This window comes from Phytophthora infestans, genomic scaffold (genome assembly GCF_000142945.1).
Source record: "Phytophthora infestans T30-4 supercont1.106 genomic scaffold, whole genome shotgun sequence".
Classification (NCBI taxonomy): Eukaryota; Oomycota; class Peronosporomycetes; order Peronosporales; family Peronosporaceae; genus Phytophthora; species Phytophthora infestans.
Genome location: NW_003303653.1, coordinates 115,460 through 132,144, shown reverse-complemented (window position 1 = coordinate 132,144; position 16,685 = coordinate 115,460). Strand labels below are relative to the sequence as shown.

Here is a 16,685-nt window from a genome sequence, read left to right as displayed (position 1 = left end):
CAGCCTGTCGGCCAGATCCACATCTCCCAACGTTTCAAAGAAATGATCCACGTGTTCCCGTAGTACCTTGGATCCCCCCTCCTTAATCTTCAACCTGGCCCGTAGACCGGCCACATTTAGCCGATGAAGATACTCCAGCGCAGATTCGTCCGATCGGCGGCGAGTGTGATAGTATTGTCGTGTCACTGACACCCCCAATCCACAGTACTGCGTTTGGAAACTGCGCAGCAATTCCGGCCACTTGTTCCTAGTGCATCTGCCCAGCTGCCGATGCCAGTTTCTGGCTGGCCCTACCAGCAGGTCCGCAAACATCAGACACTTTTCAGCATCCAACGCTTGATCTCCTATGATGGCCGACTTGACTTTGCTGATCCAGGTTCGCGCTCGGTGTTCGTCTTGATCCTTGCCCGTAAACTCCTTTAGGTCCGATATGGCTGAGATCCGTACCCTTTGGATGATAGACGATCCATCCGTCCCAGCTGCAGCTGTTGCTACCGCCGCTGGTGAGAGGGATGAGACGTCTAGATCATCTGGGTCGAACATATCATGGGAGTTGTCTCCCTCCACCGACTCCATTCCCACGTCTCGTGCTCCATGGTCACGGAACACTTGCGTTTGCGGCTTGGGTGCCCTCATGCCTTGCTCGGCCAGGAAACGACTCATCGCAGCTTCGAAGTGTCGTTGCAGGGTGCCCGAGGAAGTGTCGGAAGAGCCTGTGGCCGTCTGGTCCGCTAGTGAGGCATAATCCGTGAGGCGATTACCTTGAACCCGACCTGACGATAATCCCACTGGCTTCTTACTGGATCTGGCTCGATCCTGGTTGGATGGTATCAGATCACGGGTATGGCGTCCTGGATCCCGAGTCTTCACACTCGAGGGCGCTTTCTGTCCCCGGATCCTCGCCTGCGCTTCCAGCATGGATGCCCCAGAGGGACCCAAGGTCATGCGTCGCGGCTCGGACGACGTATCTGACCCATCCTCCGCCGCGGATTCGTAGTTAGAGGATGCAGCGTGGCTGACCCTGGGCGACGACACTGAATCTATAGTCTGCGACCTTTCTCCGGTGATGGACTTGACTCTGACGAACAGGTCCCGCGTCGCGGATACTATGAGATCCAAGTCTAGCTCGAAGATATCCTCTGCATCAAACGCACCAGCTACGATGCCTGAATCCGTAAGCAGACGTAATAGATCCTTGACTGTCACTAACTTGTTCGCCGTTTTCGTTGGTGCTCAAACCGGTTCCCTTGGATCTTCGATCTGTCTTGAATTCAGGATCCGCATGACAGGATCTTGATGCAGAAAATTGCGTAGAGCTTGGTGGCGATATACAAACTCTAGATCCTTGTCGGGCCAGCTTGACCTGGATCCAGCTTGAACTTTTTCCGACTCTGGAGCTTGCATCTTCTTCCGCGTAGTCTTACTCGTGTCGGTCTTCTTTCTCGTGTTTTCGACTAGAGGGCTTGGGTTTAGGTACGGTGATAGCTTAACCGGTGAATCTGCAAATGCATACCGTTTCGCCTTCACTTTCCCTTGTTTTGTTAGCGGATCTTGACTTGCGTCAAGATCCGCAGGGGTCCCCAAGGGGACCTGGGGAGCATAGAGAGGTTTCTCTCTAGATCCGGATCCACCTCTCTTCCGTCGACAGAGCTCCTCCCAGGATTCCATCGATCCGCGGATCTTGCTTCATTCAGCAGCGTCTTGGTCGATACGATCTCCGACGACGCCTCTTCCTCTGGCTGAATCTTCACTTGAGCATCTTCTTGGGCGTCACGGCGAAATCCCGAGTCACCAAAAGATCCGGGCACACGCACCATTGTGGTGTAGCGGGATCAGCAAAATCGGCGAGATTGCTGGATCCAACTTACCAACAGCGCCCAGACACCGACTAGCGGAGGGGGCCCCCCGATGATCCGTGATCTGCTGAAATTGCCTCACCTTGTGCACCCGTCGGTGGGGCGGGATCTTGCTCTCTCGGTAACTTCCGATGAGTTCGAGTGGTGAAGCTTGAGTGTCTTGGCGAGACGTGGGGATGGGGTGGAGCATCTTCACTCTGCGTCCGTAGTTGCTTCTGGATCCTAGGCGATTTTTCGGGCTTGGTGGATCCAGGGCCTAGATCAGGGATCTGGTCGTAGGGTTGCCTTGCGGGTGTGCGTTTCGTCGTACTTGCCGCCTCCTGTGACGGGATCTTGAGAGTTGAGAGCCTCTAGGGTGTGGCCGGCCAAGTAGTAAGCCCGGTTAGCCTTTTGGATCTGCACGTGTAAAGGAAAGCTCACTAGGTTGTAGATCTGGCCAATGTATTATCCAGTTATCACTACCAACCCTAGTTTCGCAATTCCCAACCCTCACCGAGCTCGTACGGCCAATGTAGTTCCGATTCTTGAGGACAGGAAGGCACTTGCGTTATACTGTGCAAATTGAGGTCTGTATTGATAATTAAGCCTATACCTACCTGGAATTCTACCTTCTATGTCTTTCACCTGCTAAATTATCTACCAGGCTCGGCCGCATGTCCTTTTTCTTCTTGCCCCATCATCCCAGATCAGATCCACCGGATCCATGGCGTAATCATTATGGTCGCCACATTATGGGTACACTTGTCCGGATCCAGGTTACCTTGATCCATACGCTCTTCATGGATCTGAGCTCTCCAATCTTCCAACATCGTCTTACGACCACCTGCGATCTCTATCACTCCACAAAAATATGTGATTCGTTGCATCCAACATTCCCCTATCCTGGATCCAAGTCACTCCGTGTGGGATCCCCACCCCCTTGGATCCGGACTCGGAAGTGTGGGATCTAAGACATATCGTGGTGGATCGTGCCTTCTCATTAGTTGTTGATACCAGATCTACCTTCAGATGACACCTACCATCCTTCCTTCATAGGATCCCCACTTGGTCCACCTGTACATGGTATATCCCATATCCCCTAAGTGAACTCAGGTGAGGATGACCACTTAGTGGATCCTGCCTTCCCATACGTTATCCATACCAGATCCATCGTCGGCCCATACAGGATGCCACTTTATCTTGGCCAATCCACTTCGAGCAGCGTGGATCCATGCCGAGCAATCCAAATCCTCCCTAACCACTTGGTGCTGTCACTAATTTGGGATAGTGACCCCTTGTCAGATCCATTCTCTTATTTCTGAGAAAGCATTTTACCACACTACGGAAGAGTTTTGACTTCTCGATGATCCCGGTCTTCTCACTCCAGGTGAGGCGAAGGCGCTCTAGAAGTTTCTTGGGCATGACTTTAGCGCTAGTGGCGGCGTTGCGTGCGGTCGCGAGTAGAATTGGAAATGCGCTATGGTAAAGTAGACAGCGGCTACCAATACATGTTCATGCATAAATTATGTCTAGCGGTCTACTAGACCCGGTCTAGTGGTTGAACCAGTCTGGGCTATCCGTATTTCCAGAGTTCCGTGCCAAAGTGACGGCTCATCTGAAAACTATACAGTTCTCCTCCAAATAGCAGCCAATAAAACTAACGCAAACACCACTGGAAAGAGGAAATCAAGTAGAATCGAAAGTGCCCTCCTGCACCTTAAGGCGCAAAGAACGCGGTGACAAATCGCTTAATACGTTGTGAACCAAGCACACAACGAACGGGTTGTGCCATGAAAGAAGCCGGATCAGCTGAAGAAGTAGCGCAAGCAGATGCTGTTGCTGCAGTGAAAGCGAAGCGGTTATTTTTTAGAAAAGCAAGTGAGGAGTACAGAGTGGGTCCAATAAAAATTTAGCGTCGTGTAACCGGACAAGTAGCAATGGATGCTAGAAACAGTCCTTCTCCTGTCTTAACGAAGGGTGAGACAAATGGAGTGATCGGACCTGTTAACAACGTTCGGATCACGCCCAGTGCTTTACAATTGAGGAGTTGGCTTTGTTTATTCGCCGTGTTGTGGAGAACAGTCCACATAGGCGCACCATATCCCCGACACTTCCTTCTCTCAACTAGTGTTACGACTTTATTGCGTTACACAAGGACGTTTTTGGGCCAAGAAAATCCCAAAACATGGAGGAGAGTCGAGCGAAAGCGTTCATATAAATTTGCACGAAGGGCACGCTCGACAAGACCGGAAAGGTCGTGTATTCTGCGATTGTGTAATACCTGTATGTAGTATACAGCTTGAATTGTCATTACAAATTTCAGGACATAGTAGGAATGGGACAGCGCTGGCACGGAACTCTGGAAAATTTGAAAGCCTTTTTCCACGTTGCGCTGCTATAGCTATCACAGCCGAAACTTCCGTAGTGTTGCACTGCATGTGCTCGTTGGGCTTTCTACTTTCTCCATGTACCCTCTGGTTGCTTTAAATTCCCCTAGGTTGTGACTTTTTTATGAGCTCAGAAGTGACACGAAACTTTGGAAATACGGATACTGCTTTTTTTAATCAGTAGTAGTGCATCAGTATATCCGTGATGTCGAGGGCGACATAAGGTTTGACAGTAAATTAATTGTACCCCCGTTGCTTCAGGAGGCAGACTACTACCGGTCTCGGAATCGGAGTTGCGAAAGCTCTCTATGATTAGTGGCTCTCACGAAGCTCTTGTCACAATGAGGTCGTTGGTTCAAATTGACAATCTTAATCTTGCGAGGTGCGTAATGGGAAGGTGGTTGCAGAATGTGTTCGATTGGTTGCTTGCAGCTTTTACGTCCCAAATAACTATGTACGCTTGGCCAAATATGATCTGTGGAATGGTATGGGGGGTAGCACTTTTTGTGCGTTGGTTCAGGACTTTCATGGTTGCTGATTGGCTTCTCGCCATTTTTTAAAATGTTATGCTAAAGCTCCATGAGAACCACTTACAATTAGAGCCGTTCTAAGCCAAAAAATAGTAGTGGATGAAGAGCTTTAGTGGACCGTCCTTTTTGTGTATGTTGTGGTTGAGAAGATTTGTTTTGGGTCGAGCCACAAAAATTGGTCATAACTGGAGAAGGTGGGCAAACTTTGAAATGTCGATCGAAGAAGTTAAAACAATAAAATAAAACAGCATACGTTTGCATGATGTTGACCATCCCACATGTCCAAAAAAGATGGGTGGGCGTGGATCTGGTTTTAATTTGGTGTCTACCAACACATGCTTTCTCGCGATGTAATTGGCCACTTGTGCTATTCCACCATTTGTTTTGGCTAAGAACGATCCTCAGAAAGCCTTTACTGCTAAATTTCTAATGAAATACCAGCCACAATAACCACTGGTTCGATAATTTATGTGTAAATTAAAAGAAGCCCATTCAATACCGGTACGTATGGTATTCTGTATTTTACAAAAATGCATGAGCTCCACGACGCATTTTCTCTGCGTCAGCGCGCACGGACAAGTTGTCAAACAAACTGCTGCTTTTTGGGGGGAGTACAGCAAGCTGTAAGCAAACTGCTAACAGCTTAGTTTTGGTTTTTGCGCCAAACGCACAGAAAAAAACTATCGTGAAACATACAACCAAATAACAAATCGCGCTAGCTGACATCGCAGTGAAAGCCAGGGTTCCTCAGCATGAGCTGTTGTGATAAAGGTGAAGCAGCATGTTGAGAGGCTACGCTCTACAATGGACCTTTTCTTGGGTCGTATACGGGTAGGATCGGAAATTAGGTCGACTGCCAAGTGTCGTTAGCAGAAGGTCGGGCCTGTTGCTAGGCGTACTTAAGTATACATCTATGCTGGCATGCACGCGTGGTCTTGGGCTGACTCCGTGGCCTTGTGGTGGATCCCAGACTTGAATCTGCACAAGGGCTTAACCGAAGACCAAGTCTCTAGCCGAGCCTGCGGCGTACGAAGGAAGCACTACGGCTCACACCTTCTTGGTATGATAGAAATTCCTCCTTTATTAATGATAGAAGGAAAGCCGTTAAGTTTCTTCCAGTTCCACGTGCCCCGCCCAAGCACAGACCTCACGACCAAGCCTCCGAGAGTTCTCGGGTGGGCCACCCTGAGTCATGTATCACAACGTGACCATCTTCATCGATGAAACGTTTTGTTCTGTGCCGCGCGGGCTCAAGAAATTTTCATCTTGATGGTAAACGACAGAGCTAGTACGTTCAATGTTCCTGTCTTCTTCGTGTTATGTACTGGGGAAACACGGGATATTTTTTTCGACATTTTGAAGCTCGTTTTCCGAGGCATCTCTGCAAAACTATCACCAAGTGAAATTGTGTGCGATTTTGAACAGCCACTAATTGATCTCAGAAACGGTTTGAGAACGCGTTGATGATCGGCTGCTTGTTTCACTGGAAACAAGCAGTCAGCCGCTGGATGAAATCAGCGCATCACATGCCAGAGAAGGAGATCAATATCGCCACGACCAAATGCGTTATCGACATGCTGACGCTTGTGGAGCCTGACCTGGTTCATGGCAATGGTATCAAATGGGTAAAGCGAGATATTTGCAAGCGTTGCGTTGCTGAAGACGTCGTGTAATCTCACCCAAAACGGCGAGAATTTTGGGGGAACTTTCGTGCAACGTGGATGCGTCGGTACAGTATTGAAGAGTTGAATGTGCACGGAGTGCAGCGCGATATTGTTGATGAAACCAACGCCCGTTGGGGCGCTTCTATTGCAAGCTCAACAGTTCCTGTAAGCCACACCCCAGTCTTATCACGCTTGTCTCCATATTTTGCAGCATCTCGCATAATTACATTGAAAAGCTAGCTAATGTGGCTATGCTCCTGCCCACCACCAGACGGAGGAGCGCGTCATGAAGCACCCGGACATGGAGCTGTTGCGATTGGGGCCCTATTCCCCAATGTGCAATCCTATTAAAGGATGTTTCAGTGTGCTGAAGGCGCACATTAAAAACTATTTCGCGGTTTACCGCGAAGAGATTTGTGACCGCTCTCGAGAACCTGATCACAACGGAGAAGTGTTGTCGCTTGCCGAGCGCCAAATGCGCATCCTGGAGCGCGCTGCGGAGAGCAACATGAAGTTCATCACGCCGGTGTTGGTGGCAAACATGGAGCTGCACTGTCGCGACTCGGTGAATCGTGCTGCGGACGGTAACGACATGGTATACGGAATGTAATGTTTACGACATTGATTGCGATATTTCCGACTTTGAATGCAGAATTGAAATTGCTAAATCAATATTTATAAAACTTTGACAAAAAGAAATTGCGACTCTCGAGTTTGATTGCAGATTACTACGAAGTTGGACGCACAAAGGTGTAGTTGTGGGCAAAAACGAGAAGAAGTCGTGTAGATACTGATTAGACTTCACCACACAGACTCACATATATTCACATTCTATATACATCAGTAAATGGTTTCTGGTAATATGTACTTTTGGTCGGGTCGGCAGTTTAGGTCGGCAGAAGCACGCGACCAAAGGTCCCGATCCTACCCGTATACGACCCAAGAAAAAAATCTGCGCTCTACAAGTACGAAGATAACGTAGTATGGATAGATCAGTTTGAGTTTTCTTAGCGCCATCGCCGCTAATTTAAAAGCTGCCCGCGTTATCCTACAGTGACTCGGCCACCATCACAGTCGACACTACCATTGCTTAAATAACGTAGAGCTACGCACTATCACCTCCGCGGCCGGTAGATTAATACGCAGAATCTTCACTACAATGGTAGGCGAAGTGAAGGCTCTGCGTGTCCAGCTACCGATCGTGGTATCTTGACCCATTTTTATACTTAATCGTGTTTGTGTTTGCTTCGTTCGCGTGATGACACCGCTATGATATACGTCATAGTGTGATCTAATGTAGCACCATAATTGACAGACATTACTAGTACAGCTTTTGGTGTCTTGTTAAACTAGCATCAATGATAGGAAGCGTGAAAACCTGCACTGGGCCAAAGCAACCACGGGTCGCTAAAGCTCATATTAAGAAATACCAGGCATAATACGTGTTCGTGAGACCCTTAATATATATCAAAGAGTTTAAACTGCATATTACAGTCTCGCGCTGTGTTTGCGCCTCCCAGTGTCAGAAAATATGTTATTCACCCAAAAGTCACACACCAACTCAACTAAGTACGGTCACAGGAATTTCAAACACATTCTTGCTCCATATTAAAGGCTGCGGGAATCGCTGCAGTTAGAAGGGACTAATCCTTACTTTATCATGTAACCGTAGAACTAGGTTCGTTAAGTGAACTACCTCGGACAAACACGCACCGTGCGTATTGCATGCGGGTTTCTAATTTAGAATTTAAAATAATTCCTTTCTATGTCTATTGACCAATTAAGAGAAACTGTCAGCTACTTCAGAAGTACAAAAACTCATCCCTTCTTTTGATTGTATGTTTTAATCTAGGAAAGAGTGAAAGGCGGTATGGACACCAAGTGGCTTCTGCGTCCTAAAACAATTAACATTCGTTCATTTCGCAAAAAAAAAATCTATTCAGAATCAAAGCGTAAGGCATCCAAGACCTCTGCAAAGGGATTGGCATTGCACTAGCTGCGCAGCGCTCACAACACACCAAGCAGATCTCGTTGTCAGAGTCACCGCCATATCTAAAGAGCCCCCACTTTCTCGCTAAAGTATGCTGCCGTTTGCAGCTCTTAGACAACACGTGCACTCTTTCACTTAAATATTCAGCTAACGCTGCTGGTGCAGATGGTTGACCTTTTAACCTCCCCCACTGTGCTTAGCAACGCTAGCCCGGCTCGTGGGGGGATTAGGGAGGCGTTCCTACAGCATATACTCGTACTGTACAGTGCAGAAGTGTGTCGATACACACCGAATTTGGGTGCAGCACAGTCGTGGTACGCATCGATGTGTTGGAAATCGTCTCTAAGCTTATTACAACGTAGTAATTTTGATGTGCTCTACTGCCTTGAATCTCGAGTTCTTTTATAAGGCAATACCCAGGCGATTAAAAAATCAAAGAATTCTTATTTTCATTGGTCGTGTATAAGGTATCCTATAAGAGGGTGAAATCAACAAGGGATCTTAATAAGGGCCCTTGTTGTGCTATCTAATAGTGGCACGATAGTCAGATTTTATGTGGGTCTCTTGTTCGTATCCTCGTTAGGGTAAAATTTTATTTAATAGCCAGGGAAATACGTTTCCAGTAGGTATCTATTACCTTCTGCACTGCGTCGGCTCCACTTTTCGGTGGATCAGCCGCAATCCTATTCTTCAACAAGCCCCAAATAAGTTCGATCGGCTGCAACGTTGGATGATAAGGCGGTGTGGTGAATCACAGGTATCAAGCCGGATTCCACTGCCATCAAGCTGCCGACTAGACAGTGAGCAACCTGGTGCATCCAGGTTTATCACAGACGGAGAGGTGCCTGACTCTGGCGCGTCCAATTAGTATCCTCTACCTGGCTAAATTTTAATGGATCTTGTAGGACAGACCGCCAGTGATCCAAGTGGAATCTCTGGCTGTCTTGCATGTTACCTTTGATGCTGTCACCAGCATCAGAGCTGTACAGTTCATTGAAGACGGAGGGTTGGTGACGACTAACTTATCCTCTCACTCTACAATCTGCTAGCAATAGCCTACATCAATACACTAGGCTACAAGTTTCCCGCAGGCTTGCCACCTGCCCTGCTTGGTGTTTGGTGTTACTTCAACTTCCGGAAAACACCACAAAGAATTCTTTAGTGGGTCGTACTACTCCAACAACGTAGTACTCGACTTGCTTGCCAAATTGCAATCTTCACTACGGTTATCGGTCGTCTTCTCTGATCAAGTGTCGACGCCTACTGTGAAAGACCAAGCGTACCACTCGCTCGTCATGTCGAAGAGGCGTGTGGTTAGTGCTGATTTGAATGATGAGGAGGAGTCCTACCAACACTCTTCAGTGGTACCAGTACCCATTTTTGCACCCATTCTACCACCAAACCTGAGCTCTAATTCCCACGAGGCATTGGTCAAGTGGAAGAAGCGGCGCGTCGAGTATGCAGCCAAGATGAGAGCCCGCTGTCGGAGCTCTGGGGAAGATTATAACCTGGTGACGCAGGGAGTAAAGGAGTCGTTTGATTTAAACCTCCTGTCGACGTTCTGTTCGCTGCGCCTCCGTAAAGACGTCGCAGACGTTACTGAAGACCAACTCATCGCTGAGGTTACGGCGCTGTTAGGCAAGGTCAAAAATGATGATCTACCTGACATTAAGGCGCTGTTTGCGAGGGAACTACAGATGGATCTCAAAGAGACTGATGTAGACGCCCGCGTGTTATCCTACTTCCAGCGTTTTGCTGAAATCGTCCTCGAACATGGGCTTGAAGAGGTTTTTTCTGGCATTGATGGTGAGACTGAAAAGTGCAAACGCCTCATGTCAAGCCTTGCCCCTCCCGTTCTGAAGGAGGACGTTAAGAATGCCGTTCGGTGGACTCATAAAGAGGCTGGTAGGAGCATGCAGGAGCTATACACGCTGGTTTACGAGAAGGCTGTTCAACATGAACGCCATTTCCAGCAAAATAAGCGAATGCGGCTGATGGTGAGGGACAAATCCACTCAATCCAAATCTGCGAAGGACACTGGGAAGGCTGCCGTCCAGTCGAAGAAGGCTGCTAATACTGAGCCTGAGAAGAAGAAGTTCAAGCAGACGAATGCTGAAAGGAAGGTCGAAAAGAAGACTGACAAGAAGAAAGAGAAACAACCTGCTTCGCGTAAAGAGCCACCTTCTCCATGCCCAAAATGCCAAGAAATGCACTGGCTCAGCGATTGTACGAAAGCGACTGAAGCAGAGAAGGTCGTACTACGTGGGAAGCTTCGTGAAGCGTCCAAAGCAAGAAAATCTCGCACGAAGAGATTAAAAAGGCTGATGCCGTCCACTTCCCGTACTGTGACGATTAATGGCGTTTTGGATTTGCCCTGTTGCCCAGATACTGGCTCAGATCATACCGTGATTAGCCGTTCGCAGTGGAAATCATTGCTTGAAGTTGACCCAACGGCGCAGGAAATTCCTTTGGACACATCGGCACGCAGCCTAGCGTATGGTTCTCACCCGGTCGCGGCTACGAAAAAGGCAGTGCTACATGTTTTGATCCACACGGCTGCTGGACCGGTACAACTAGCGGAAACTGTGCCGTGCCTCATCATGGATGTGGATGATGATGAATTTATCATTGGACGAGATCTGTTAACGTCTTTAGGTATTGATGTGGATCGTCAATTGGAACAACTTGCCTCTCACGTGGATGATGAAACTAGTGGAGACCCTTTCAAGTTGGAAGCTGACGAACTCCCTGCAAATCCGACTCATGTGGCCAGTGACGAAGAAGTTCGTGCTGCAGTTGAGGTTCTAATAGAAAGGGCCTTGAAGAATGGATTTCCACCGGACAAAGTGGATAAGTTGCGAGTGATTGTACACATGTACGATGTGTGGCGTTTGGAACTCCGTGACGATCCACCTGCGCGTGTCCCGCCGCTCGAAGTGCGTTTGAAGGAGGGGGCTAAGCCATGCAAATGTAAGCCCCGCAAATATCCTCCGCATGTTCGCCAATTCTTACGGGAGTTTAACACTATGCTTGTTGAACTAGGATGGATCTACGAGAACCCTACAAGCCGGTGGGCAAGCCCCGTACTACCCGTCAAAAAGTCTTAAGAGCTAATGGACATGCGTCAGACTACGGATTACCGCGAATTTAATTCAAGAACGGACATTATGGCTGCCGTGATGCCGATACTTTCTTTGGTAATGGAAAATGCACGTGGAAACAAACACTTTGGACTTTTCGATTTCATTAAGGGTTTCGGGCAGCTACCTCTTGCTGAGTTCTGCCAGGAATGGCTTTCGTATATGACTGATGAGAAGATCTACACTCCTCGACGTGTCCCCCAAGGCTGTGGTGATGCTGCAATCTACTTCCAGAAGACAATGGAGAAGTGTTTTGCTACACTACTCTACAAACATCTTCTTGTATGGATTGACGATCTGTTACTTTATGCAGAAGACATCAACACGTATTTGGAGAAACTGAAGGAGTTGTTTTCACTATTGGATGAGTTTGGCCTGAAGCTCAGTGTGAAGAAGTCCAGTCTATACCAACAGGACGTGAAGTGGTGCGGCAAGTTTATTGATGCCAACGGTGTACGTCACGACCCTGCCCGGATTGAAACACTCTGTGCAATGCCATATCCAAGTACGGCTGGGGAGCTGCAGCAATTTCTTTGCGCCACAAACTGGATGCGCGAGAGTCTCATTGACTATGCCCGTCAAGTTTCTCCTCTTCAACACAAACTGGACGAAGCTTTGGCGAAAACCCGCCGTACGAAGCGAGAGGCAGCTGGAATTTTGATCGAGTTTAGCGCTAATGAGAAGGCTACATTTGACAGAGTGAAGGCAATGCTGGCTTCATCTGCTACGCTCGCTTTCCCTGATGATTCAGCAACTACGTGCCTGCTAACAGACGCATCGGATATTGGCTGGGCGCTAATCGTGACTCAAATTAAGGGCTACAACCCTAACGTCCCTGTCCAGGACCAGCAGCACCAGCTTGTTGAATGTTTGAGCGGGACGTTCACTGGGAGCCAGCTCAATTGGACAGTGATAGAGAAAGAAGCGTTTCCAATCGCTTTCGCCTGTGACAAACTAGATTACTTGCTGCTGAGACCCCAGGGCTTTCGATTGTTTTGTGACCATCGTAATTTGATCCATGTCTTCGCCCCGGACGAACATGTCAAGAAGCATGTGAAAGGAAAACTGTTACGGTGGGCTCTAAAACTGATGAACTACAACTACGTGATTGAACATATCGCTGGACCCCAGAACGTTTGGGCCGACATGATCAGCAGGTGGGCCGGAAATCACGCTACTGGCACCGCCACGATCCAGAGGACTCGCTCGCCTTCAGCTGCACCTCAACAAGAGTCAACTACGGAGGCGACGGAGCTGAGCATTTCGGCGTTTCGCCCTCTGGACGATGCCAATTTTGTGTGGCCTACGTTTTCAGAGATTTCGCTGGTTCAGTCCCGATACGAACCCCCACAAGGCGTCGAGCGTACTGAGGCTGGTGTTCTTGCGCTCAATAATCGGGTCTGGATTCCTGTAGAGGCGAAGGACCTCATCACGCGGTTGTTCATCATTGCACATTGTGGCGCACAAGGCCACCGCGGAATTGCCGCCATGGTGGAACATATTCGACGTTTGTTTGCGCTGGAGAACCTGCGCCCTATAGCGTCCACTTTCGTCCGCCAGTGTCGTCTGTGCCTGCATTCAAAAGGGGGGAATATCATCCCCAGACCTTGGGGTGAAACGTTTGAAAGCAGTGAACGCAATGGTTTGCTACATTTTGATTTCCTTTCGATGGGTGATGGTTTTGGAGACTCCAAGTACATCTTGGTGCTTAAAGATCATGCCACCCATTTCTGTGAGCTGGTCACGGCAGACACAGCCGACAGTGCAGTGACAGTTGAAGCGTTCCTTGATTGGCATTCTCGGTTTGGACTGCCACCGAAATGGATTTCAGATCAAGGCTCCCATTTCAAAAACGAAGTGGTGAGTGAGCTTTCACGCCGCCTGCGAACGCAGCAGGAGTTCACGCCTGTCTATTGCCCGTGACGGGTCGGTAGAGCGCGTAAACAGAGACATCCTCCAAGTGATCCGAACAATGATCCTGGAGTACAAGATTGCTCACCGCGACTGGGTCTACTTGATACCAATGGTACGATCGAGCCTCAACCACACAGCAGTGCCATCGTTGGGTAATAGAGCCCCGTTGAGTTATTTACTGGATTACCGTGTCCGACACCTCTCCGAGAATTTTACCTGCCTAGTACTGGGGAGTTCAAGGAGGTGCCCACAAGTGACAAGATCAATGGTTTTCTCGATGACCTGCGCAACAGCATACAAGCCATGCATAAGGTGGTTGAGGATCAACGCATGAAGCAAAGGATGCTGAACAAGAAACGAGAACGTGGTGAGAATATTGTGAATTTTACGGAAGGCGACTATGTTCTACGCTCGAGGGTGGACGAGAAGAGGAGTAATAAGTTGCTTGTGACGTGGGTGGGACCATATCGCGTTGAACGTGCTGACGCACATTCATTCTCAATCAAACACCTCATCACCGGGGCTGTGTTAGATGTCCATGCCTCAAGACTGAAGTTCTATGCAGACTCCAGTCTGGACGTCACCGAGGAGCTCCTGGAACACATCTCGTCGCAAAGAATCGTCTTGGCGATCGAGAAGTTCAAGAGCCACAGGTGGAACACTGCAATTAGTGATTTTGAAATCTTGGTTCAATGGAAAGGACTCGAGGCCATTGAGGACTCCTATGAACCACTGGCCAGTTTGGCTAGGGACGTTCCCATCCTAGTGAACCAGTACGTGGCTGCTGCTGATCAAGAGCTCAAGGCACACTGGCAGCGCGCGACCACGGCTGGAGAAACAGCTCAACAAGGACGGACAGTCGCGACAGAGACGGTAAGGCCGACGGACAAGAGTCGCCGGAGGTCCAGGCGTCGACGACCGCTGCGTTTAACAACAAATGTTCAGATACCCGATAGAAGTCTCCCCGCTGCAGTTGTGCCACAGATGACAGGGGTTGAACTTGGATCTGACAACAACCAACCGACTACAAACACTGGTGAAAGTGTGAGTAGACGTACTCGCTCACGAACTACTGGAGTCAACAGACAGGTGACCCTCACCAGCACGAGAGAGTAAACATCCAAGGCTGAAGCGAAGAGCTGCTCCATGATCGACCAGGGCCAGACATAGATCTGACTGCCAAGGCTATAATAGGGGTAGTCGAAGTTCGGCCGCGGAATCAAGCTTTGGGGGCTGTGTGGTGAATCACAGGTATCAAGCCGGATTCCACTGCCATCAAGCTGCCGACTAGACAGTGAGCAACCTGGTGCATCCAGGTTTATCACAGACGGAGAGGTGCCTGACTCTGGCGCGTCCAAGTTAGTATCCTCTACCTGGCTAAATATTAATGGATCTTGTAGGACAGACCGCCAGTGATCCAAGTGGAATCTCTGGCTGTCTTGCATGTTACCTTTGATGCTGTCACCAGCATCAAGCTGTACAGTTCATTGAAGACGGAGGGTTGGTGACGACTAACTTATCCTCTCACTCTACAATCTGCTAGCAATAGCCTACATCAATACACTAGGCTACAAGTTTCCCGCAGGCTTGCCACCTGCCCTGCTTGGTGTTTGGTGTTACTTCAACTTCCGGAAAACACCACAGGCGGCGTGTAGTACGGTCGATTGTTGTAGCGTGTTGCAATGGTGTTAGCCGCGTAAACGGCCTTCGGTTTGTTGAGTTTGGCCAAACTGAGCAGTACATCTCTGTTGGCAGCTCGGTTGTAAACCAACATGACTGAGAAAATATAAAAAATTAGCGATTTTCATTATTAAAAAAAAACTTACCGACTGTATTAATGTGAGCTTCGAGCCAACTTCGCAGTGACTTCGTTGTTGGCATTAAGTTGGTCATCTGCTTGTGATACCCGGCGCCATCCATGTGGATGTTACAGCCACCATAATTGTCCTCCAACGTCTTGCACAACTTCTCGAACCACGCTTCAAACAACTCAGAGTTGAAGTTGCCATGATAGTCCTCGGTTTCATCTTGCTTTCGCTTTTTTGACGCGTTCCAGCATTGTATAGACCCCTCTACAAACTTGGCGTAGGTTGTACGCCCCCTACTTGCTACAATACATGCCGCAACAATACATGCACTACCAAAACAGTCAGTAAAATTACAAAAAGTAAAAAAAAAAACATAATACCGGTCGCCTTTTCCATTTTTGTTGTAGCGAATATTATCTGACGAGAGCCACGTCTGGCCGCGAACATATTTTGCATTGCAGAATGATTTGTCCAAATAAACTTCTGGTCGATCAACTGCGTCACCGACTCGATTCGCAATTTTTTTCCTTAGATACTCGTTACGAAAAGCAACATTTGCTTCGGAATCTGCGTACATGTGCCTGTTTTCACCTTTCACGTAGCGAAAACCTAGCTCACATAAAACTCGTTGCATTGTACGATCAGCAAGATGGGTCCCTGTCACTTCTTGCAGATGGAGGCTAATGCGAGTAGCTGTAGTTGGTCTAACAGCTATATTTTCTCGTTCGATGAATTGACGGATTGTAGGCTCGATATCCGTCAGGTCATAATCTCGCTTTCGACCTCTGTCGTTTTCACTGGGCTCTGTACAAATATTAGTTTAAAAAGGAAATATTACAATATCAGTTATAATTGATATACCTCAAAATCAGTGTCTGGGTTATTCTTTTTCTCATTAACCACGAGCACAACCAAGGCAATCAGAGACCAGTTGGCGTGTCCTGATGCCTTTGAAGAGGCCTTGTTCCTTCTGGCTTTTGAAATACTCGTAGCTGTTCACAATCATCCGCTTCTCTCCTGGGCAGAACTCGTGCTTGCCGGACATTTTCGCTGACCTTAAAGGATGCTTCTGGCTAATTGATGAGTTCTACCGCCCTCTCAAGACACTAAGTTATATATAGCACTTTTATTTATATCAAACAGACAATTATTAGACTTTTTACAGTCTGCATAGGATGGGTTACAATTTCTGGCCCAATGTGCAATGTCGCCTACAATAATACAAAATCGGAAACAGCTCCGTTCATATAGCAGCCTGGTCAGGGTTAGGATAAACAAACAAATTATAGTTTTCTTAGTTAACCCGAAGGCATACATTTTAACGTATTTTTCCTATCGCTCTTCAGAATTTACTTCTATTGGCTAAACGTTACAACGTCACCTCCTGCAAAAAAAGGGGCCACATTGTTTTACTTCA

At 48.1% G+C, this 16,685-nt stretch overlaps 1 protein-coding gene across 1 annotated transcript; it reads right to left on the bottom strand.

Annotated features, from left to right (window-relative positions):
- Positions 1–15,081: 15,081 nt before the first annotated feature.
- PITG_20100 (uncharacterized protein) lies at positions 15,082–16,313 on the bottom strand (the record flags this gene model as incomplete). Its single annotated transcript, XM_002896064.1, has 3 exons — positions 15,082–15,236; positions 15,287–15,568; positions 16,169–16,313. The coding sequence occupies 3 exons, from the start codon at positions 16,311–16,313 to the stop codon at positions 15,082–15,084; spliced, it is 582 nt and encodes a 193-aa protein (XP_002896110.1).
- Positions 16,314–16,685: the final 372 nt, after the last annotated feature.